Here is a 7,963-nt window from a genome sequence, read left to right as displayed (position 1 = left end):
TGCTCGCTGAATGCCTGGCTGTACTCACACACTTCCTGCTCACTGAATGCGTGTTTATTAAAGGGTTACCCCGATGCAAATAAGCCCCCCTGCCTGCAGACCCCCAACAACTAATGCCCCAGAGCTTGTGAGGAAGAGGCCCTTGTCCCCATCGGCATGGATCCAAGAATATACACCATCAGATCTGGATATATTCCCAGATGACAGACAGAAACAACCAGGAAATGAGTGCGGAGAGGAAAGGATCCAGAGTGCGGAGGAGAGGAAAGGATCCAGAGTGCGGAGAAGGAGATGATCCAGAGTGCAGAGGAGCGGAAAGTATCCATAGTGCGGAGAAGGAGAGGATCCAGAGTGCCGAGGAGAGGAAAGGATCCAGAGTGCAGAGAAGGAGAGGATCCAGAGTGCGGAGGAGAGGATCCAGAGTGCAGAGGAGAGGAAAGGATCCAGAGTGCGGAGAAGTAGAGGATCCGGAGTGCGGAGAAGGAGAGGATCCAGAGTGCGGAGAGGAAATGATCCAGAGTGCGGAGAGGAAATGATCCAGAGTGCGGAGAGGAAATGATCCAGAGTGCGGAGAGGAAATGATCCAGAGTGCGGAGAGGAAATGATCCAGAGTGCGGAGGAGAGGAAAGGATCCAGAGTGCGGAAGAGAGGAAAGGATCCAGAGTGCGGAAGAGAGGAAAGGATCCAGAGTGCGGAAGAGAGGAAAGGATCCAGAGTGCGGAGGAGAGGAAAGGATCCAGAGTGCGGAGAAGGAAAGGATCCAGAGTGCGGAGAAGGAAAGGATCCAGAGTGTGGAGAAGGAAAGGATCCAGAGTGCGGAGAAGGAAAGGATCCAGATTGCTTAGGAGAGGATAGGATCCAGAGTGCGGAGAAGAAAGGATCCAGAGTGCGGAGAAGCAGAGGATCCAGAGTGCGGAGAAGGAGAGGATCCAGAGTGCGGAGAGGATCCAGAGTGCGGAGAAGGAGAGGATCCAGAGTGCTGCGGAGAGGAAAGGATCCAGAGTGCGGAGAAGGAGAGGATTCAGAGTGCGGAGGAGAGGAAAGGATCCAGAGTGCGGAGAAGGAAAGGATCCAAAGTGCGGAGAAGGAAAGGATCCAAAGTGCGGAGAAGGAAAGGATCCAGATTGCTTAGGAGAGGATAGGATCCAGAGGAGAGGAAAGGATCCAGAGTGCGGAGAAGGAGAGGAAAGGATCAAGAGTGCGGAGAAGGAGAGGAAAGGATCAAGAGTGCGGAGGAGAGGAAAGGATCCAGAGTGCGGAGGAGAGGAAAGGATCCAGAGTGCGGAGAAGGAGAGGATCCAGAGTGCGGAGGAGAGGATCCAGAGTGCGGAGAAGGAGAGGACCCAGAGTGCGGAGAAGGAGAGGACCCAGAGTGCGGAGAAGGAGAGGACCCAGAGTGCGGAGAAGGAGATGACCCAGAGTGCGGAGAAGGAGAGGATCCAGAGTTCGGAGAAGGAGAGGATCCAGAGTGCAGAGGAGAGGAAAGGATCCAGAGTGCGGAGGAGAGGAAACGATCCAGAGTGCGGAGGAGAGGATCCAGAGTGCGGAGAAGGAGAGGATCCAGAGTGCGGAGGAGAGGAAAGGAAAAGGAAAGGATTGTTTTACAAAGTTATTTTGCCGTCTTTGATCAGCCCAGACAGAAATTAACTTATTATTTCCCGATAATATTATATTTTATTATTCATAAATATTTTCCTAATTTGGATAGAAGAAGGTGGAGGCACCAATTAACTATCAATCATAATCTGGTTCCAATACCCGACAGGTTCTCCGATGTTTGGTAAAACAAGACTTCTGTGAGAAACATTTCCCGCACTCAGGGCAGGAATACGGCTTCTCCCCTGTGTGAGACCTCTGATGTATGACAAAGTCTGATTTCCATGTGTAACATTTCCCACACTCAAGGCAGGAAAATGGCTTTTCTCCCGTGTGGCAAATCTGATGTCTAGTAAGACTAAAGTTCCGTGAGAAACATTTTCCACATTCGTGGCAGGAATACGGCTTTTCCCCCGAGTGAGATCTTTGATGTCTAACAAGGTCTGATTTGTGTATATAACTTTTTCCGCACTTGGGACAGGAATACGGCCTCTCCCCTGTGTGAGATCTTTGATGTATAACAAGGTCTGATTTCTGCGTAAAACTTTTCCCACACTCGGAGCAGGCATGTGGCTTCTCACCCGTGTGCATCCTCAGATGTCTCTTCAGACAGCTTCTACTTGAAAAACATTTCCCACACTCAGGACAGGAATGAAGCTCCTCACCCGTGTGAGATCTCTTATGTACAGAAAGACTTTGATGCGTGGTTCTGTGGGTGTGGCTACAAATGGGGGTCAGCAGGGTGTCCACGGAATTAATTTTGACAATCTGGTCATCTTATCCTACATTGACACAGCCTTGTCAGAAGAGGCGGAGCCAATGGGGACTGGGAGGAGCATGCTCCTCACCAAACCACAAGCCTGGGCACTGGGCCATGCCTTCCCCGAGGAACAAAGTTCTGACCTGTAGAACCTTCAGCAGAGAAGAAGTGACCACAGGCCGAGGCTTCTGGAACTGGGAGAGAAACCCAACCCAATACTACCAGCTGAACCCCAGGATGATCCTTTGAGGGTTCCTCCATGGCGTGTCCTGGAAACATAGAGACACATGATGGAGAGATATGAGAGGGTTAGATGACTTCACTCAACATTCCATCTGGATCAGGAGGTCTGAGGGAGCGGATGTTCTATGAGGAGGTCCCAACCAGCCGGGGCTCCTCCCCCTCTTCAGTCAAAGGGCCTTTGGTCCTCCTACCGGATCACTTCTACATTGACACAGCCTTGGTAGAAAAGGCGGAGCCAATGGGGACTGGGAGGAGCATGCTCCTCACCCAACCACAAGCCTAGGCACTGGGTCATGTGATCTCTTATATACAAGAGGATCAGAGTATAGAGTGGCAGTCCCTCTCCCGGGTAACAGAAGAATATATTGTGGGTCACCTGTGCTGATCTCTGTAGGCGTGTCCTCCTCTATGGATGTCCTCATCATTCCGGCCTCCTCCTCCGTATATCGCTGATCATCCCTCACATACGTCTCTTCTACTTCACCCTCAACTTTCATCTTCATCAGATCTTCACCCTAAACCAACAGAATGGCAGAAAGTCTCATCTTGTAGAGTCCGCCCCCCATCTCCACATGTTCCCGCCCCTCAACTCCACCCACCTGATCATGGTGGGGGATGGCGAGACCTTCCTGGGTGGGGTCCCGGGAATACAGGGGGCGGGGACATCTCTCATGGTGGGGGATGGTGAGATGTTCCTGGGTGGAGTCCCGGGAATACAGAGGGCGGGGACATCTCTCATGGTGGGGGATGGCGAGACCTTCCTGGGTGGAGTCCCGGGAATACAGGGGGCGGGGACATCTCTCATGGTGGGGGATGGTGAGATGTTCCTGGGTGGAGTCCCGGGAATACAGGGGGCGGGGACATCTCTCATGGTGGGGGATGGTGAGATGTTCCTGGGTGGAGTCCCGGGAATACAGGGGGCGGGGACATCTCTCTGGTGGGTTCCTCTTACTGGATCCATCTGTAGGAAACACACACACTGACTGAATACATTGTTTCTATGTGTGTATCAGATGATGGGGGATGTAGGCGGAGCCTCCGTACTGCTCTCTCCTCTTACCCGGTGATGTGAGGGGCGGGGCATTCTCCATCACCACGTCCTTGTAGAGATCCCGGTGTCCTTCTAGATACTCCCACTCCTCCATGGAGAGATAGACAGAGACATCCTGACACCTTATAGGAACCTGACACACACAATGATACCGTCACCACCCAGACACGCCCCTTGTCTGTTCCTGGATCATGTCCCAGAATCCCCGGCACCGCTCACCTCTCCCGTCACCACCCAGACACGCCCCTTGTCTGTTCCTGGATCATGTCCCAGAATCCCCGGCACCGCTCACCTCTCCCGTCACCACCCAGACACACCCCTTGTCTGTTCTCTGATCATGTCCCAGAATCCCCGGCACCGCTCACCTCTCCCGTCACCACCCAGACACGCCCCTTGTCTGTTCCTGGATCATGTCCCAGAATTCCCGGCACTGCTCACCTCTCCCGTCACCACCCAGACACACCCCTTGTCTGTTCCTGGATCATGTCCCAGAATTCCCGGCACCGCTCACCTCTCCCGTCACCACCCAGACACGCCCCTTGTCTGTTCCTGGATCATGTCCCAGAATTCCCGGCACCGCTCACCTCTCCCGTCAGCAGCTCCATCATCTTCTTGGTGACTTCTAGAACCTTCTCCATGTTGGGTCTCTTGGTTTTTAGGGAGTCACATGGAGGCACTGTGATGGTCACATGATCACCAGACTTCAGAAGAGGAAAACTCTGGATGGAGAAACCAATAGGAACATCAGGTTAGAATCCCAGAATCCTCCTCACCTCTCCGGTCATGTCACCTCCCAGAATCCTCCTCACCTCTCCGGTCATGTGACCTCCCAGAATCCTCACCTGTCCCATCAGGTTATGTGACCTCCCAGAATTCACCGGTCAGTTCATGTGACCTACCAGAATCCTCACCTCCCCGGTCAGCAGGTAGATGATCTCCAGGGTGAGGTTTAGTATCCTCTCAGTCACGTGACTCTGGTCCTACTCCATCCTCATTGAGGTGGTCATGTGATCTCTGTGGACGAAGAGTGGAGAATTATCTAGGCTGTATAATATTAGGATGGGGAATATAAGGGGGTAATAGGTGGGACACCCCGAGTGAGAATTGCCCCATGTATATTGGGTTCCTCAGGGTCTGTTGGGTCTCAGCCACGTTCCAGGCAGAGAAGTTCCACTTCCTGTGAAATGGGCTTCGGAGAGGAAGAGGCCGTCCTGGTGCCGGTCAGTGTGGTCACCGCTGTCTCAGACTCTATACTCTGATCTCCATTGCTGGAAAACAACCTTCCCAACCCCACCAATGTGGACCTCTTCTACCTGATGTCCTACTGCTGGCCATCTTCTGCCCAACCACCCCGTGGTGTCTTTGGCCAGTTTGTACCAGCTATCCCGGACTTAGTTGGAATTGGTTGGGAGCAGACCCCTCCCTACGGCTTTTATATCTCTTGTGGCCGCCACTTCCGCCAACCAAACTCATCTTAGTACCGCGTGATGAAAAGTCACATGGAGCTGCTAAAACTACCCCGAAAACCTGAAATGAATCAGATTGGGATGAGGCCGCTGTACGTCCGCCAATCCACGTCTACTTGTGACTCACCTTCTACTTCGTATGGGTCCACTGGTCACGAGAGCACCCACCAAGGAGATCACGAGGGACATTTCGGTCAGGTGTGTGATGGGACATTCTGACGTATCAGGATTTATGGGGAGGCACCAAAACTCATGATCCAATCTTTTAATCCCGGCAATTGGGGTCAAATTGTTGTACAATCCAAGTCTTATCTCTAGTTATAAGGAGTTGGCTTGGTGTGCACCAAATTCGGCCAGGCCACCCAAAATTGTCCCAGCCCGACCAGTTCGGTAATGGCCGGGGCATTTCCTGCCCTGCAGCTAGACTTAAAGGGGCGGAGCATGCCTCAACATATTGGTCATTGACAGTTCTGCGGAGGTTGGGAGAACTTGGTTCAGCCCAAGACCACGCACATCCCTAGTGACAGGAGACCTCTAAGGTGAAAGGGTGACACATCTCCAATATGAGGAACATGTTCTTGACCGTAAAGGGGTAAATATACATTTCCACATGATATATGTGTGTAGCAGCATCTGCCGGAGATAAATGAGGTCACATTGACTATGGAGGACGAGGATGGACATGACGGGGAGGTTACTGGGTGTAAATATAGACTAGTGTCTTATTACCTCCTCTGTTGCCAGTTCCAGCAATGTCTCCTCTCTACTTCCTCCCAACTCACCTCTCACCCGGAACTTCCTGTTTATATGTGACATCACTTCCTGTCCATGTTCCATAGAAACTTCCTGTCTGTGGTATCATAGAGATGTCTTATCTGGGTATAGGTGAGATCACCACATTGTGGAGCTCAGAGGAACTGCAGCCCAGAGAAACATCTCGTAGTGTGATCACGGCCTTGTGCTGTGTGTGTCTGTTCTGTACATCCTTATAGACGGGTCATCTCCACCCCACCGAGAGGGGTGGAAATATATCACCGATAGGGATGAGGGGAGGGATTTTGACTCCTTTTATTTTGTATGAAAACTGATGTTTAGTTATAATTATCCTCTAATTTGTCTCTATGTGGAGCTACTTAGCAGAAATCTGCTTAAAAAGTCCCATCTACCGTGATAAGAACCTTCCCTTAGGGTTAGGTGATGGCCCCATTCATCTATAGAAGACTCAGGTGGAGGTGGTGGGATGGGTGGTGGGGGTCACCCCCTCATTGTCCTCATCAGATCTTCAGAGCAGCCCCACAACCCAGTACAGATGGGATGGGGAATCACACTCCTCTTTCAGCACATCCCGCATCTGATATATGGAGGCGAAGAACCCCAGCAGAGGTGAAAGGGTGGAAATGGCTCCTGGTTCCCAGGATTTGGTGATGGAGGAATGTCCACATAAAAGAAGGAGGATCTCAGGGTGGAGGGCAAATATGTGCTGGTGGAACCTCAAAGGCCTGAAGGGCAATTTGCTGATGGCTGCCCACATTGACCTGACATCTGCTTCTGGGGACAGTGAGGATGGAGAAGAAGTCCTGCAACTCTAGTGTCTGATCAGCTCGGATGGAAGGGCTTCAGATGTGATGTAAGAAGAAAGACAGCCGCAGAGAGGGTTGAAGACCACCGAAGAACGTTAATAAAGGGGTCCATCAGCAAGGCCAAGCAGCTGTGCTGGGTAGCAGGAAGCATAGGAGGTTTCACTCTTGCCCACCAAAGGAGCCAGGGTTGTTCCATGCACCTCCACCTATGAGGCCCTTTTTCTCCTGGCAGACGGTGGATTCATCTGTGTCATTCTTCAACCTCTTCCAGCAGAGGATACACAGGGAAGTCTGGATCTAACCTGGAAGCCAACAGCCTCTAGGAGAGGCCAATAGGTCACCAGCCCTCATCTGGTGAACCATGAGCAGTATACGGAGCAGAACAAGCTTTGAGCTCCTTTCTTGAAGCCTCTCAGAACCTTCAGCTCCTGTCTGGTGGTCCTCAATACAGATCTTACTGGGAGTGTCACCTGATTCTATAAACACTCTGTTAGTAGATTTAGTTATTGCTTGAAGCTCCTTAACAGTGACTCTGCTGAGATAGAGGCAAGTTGTCTGGATACATTCAGCAGTACTAGACTGGAGCTGAAGGGCTTGGGACATGAACCATCATATGAGAGAAGGTCACATATCCCCCATACCTGGATATTCTTGTTGGCTGGGGAGTAGAATGGAGCCGGGGCAGGGGGAGGCAAGGTGAGTAGAAGGGGGCCTGGGGATGCCCTTTGTAGAGATAATGCCACTAGTGATGAGCGCAGTGTGTGGGCCACTGGATGAACTCCCCAATTGGTAAACATCTAGAACAGAGATCAGGACGAGCTCACCGTTGACCCAAACGCTGAAAGAGAAGGGGCGATTCCCCCGTTCCATCTGTACTGGGGTACGGGGCTCTGATCTGACTGGCTGCTGCTCTGCTACAGCAGAAGATGCCTGCTGGGTACATCTGAGGGAGTGACCCACGTTACCCATCCCACCACAGCCTTGGCCATGACTGGGGGCATCACAGAGCATGGAAGGTCACATGGAAGGTTTCCTCTGAGGTAGATATTTTCCTCTTGCTATGCTTTTATTGTTAGATGTACGGGAGGCATTGGACGCCCTTTCATGACAATATCTGCTCTTTGATCTCCGGAAATGGGGAATTTAGGACAACTTTCTCTGCTGGATCTCGATCTTATATTCTTGTCCAAAGACAAATGTTAATTCCAGTGGCTCTTTCTGACACTTAATAAATGTGACGGGGGACTAGACAAGGGTTCCCCCCCCC

The 7,963-nt window shown here is 51.7% G+C and overlaps 1 protein-coding gene and 1 long non-coding RNA gene across 3 annotated transcripts in view; both read right to left on the bottom strand.

Moving 5' to 3' along the window:
• Positions 1 to 1,734: 1,734 nt before the first annotated feature.
• LOC108802720 (oocyte zinc finger protein XlCOF7.1-like) overlaps positions 1,735 to 7,963 on the bottom strand; it is a 26,028-nt gene continuing 19,799 nt past the window's right edge. The window contains exon 7 of the mRNA XM_018574575.1: positions 1,735 to 2,140. Within this exon, the coding sequence (XP_018430077.1) occupies positions 1,735 to 2,140 (406 nt within the window). The remainder of the gene's footprint in view (positions 2,141 to 7,963) is intronic.
• Positions 3,748 to 4,675, bottom strand: LOC108802723. 2 transcript variants are annotated; one of them, XR_001942232.1, is made up of 3 exons: positions 4,562 to 4,675; positions 4,235 to 4,369; positions 3,748 to 3,783 (listed from the first exon to the last, which is right to left on the bottom strand). It is a non-coding gene; the product is annotated as an uncharacterized LOC108802723 (long non-coding RNA). The 2 variants fall into 2 exon arrangements; XR_001942231.1 differs by lacking the exon at positions 4,562 to 4,675 and adding an exon at positions 4,460 to 4,470.

The sequence above is a fragment of the Nanorana parkeri genome, unplaced genomic scaffold (genome assembly GCF_000935625.1).
Source record: "Nanorana parkeri isolate BGI_ZX_2015 unplaced genomic scaffold, ASM93562v1 scaffold3057, whole genome shotgun sequence".
NCBI lineage: Eukaryota > Metazoa > Chordata > Amphibia > Anura > Dicroglossidae > Nanorana > Nanorana parkeri.
The sequence above is the reverse complement of the archived record's forward strand: the minus strand, read 5'-3'. Positions and strand labels throughout refer to the sequence as shown.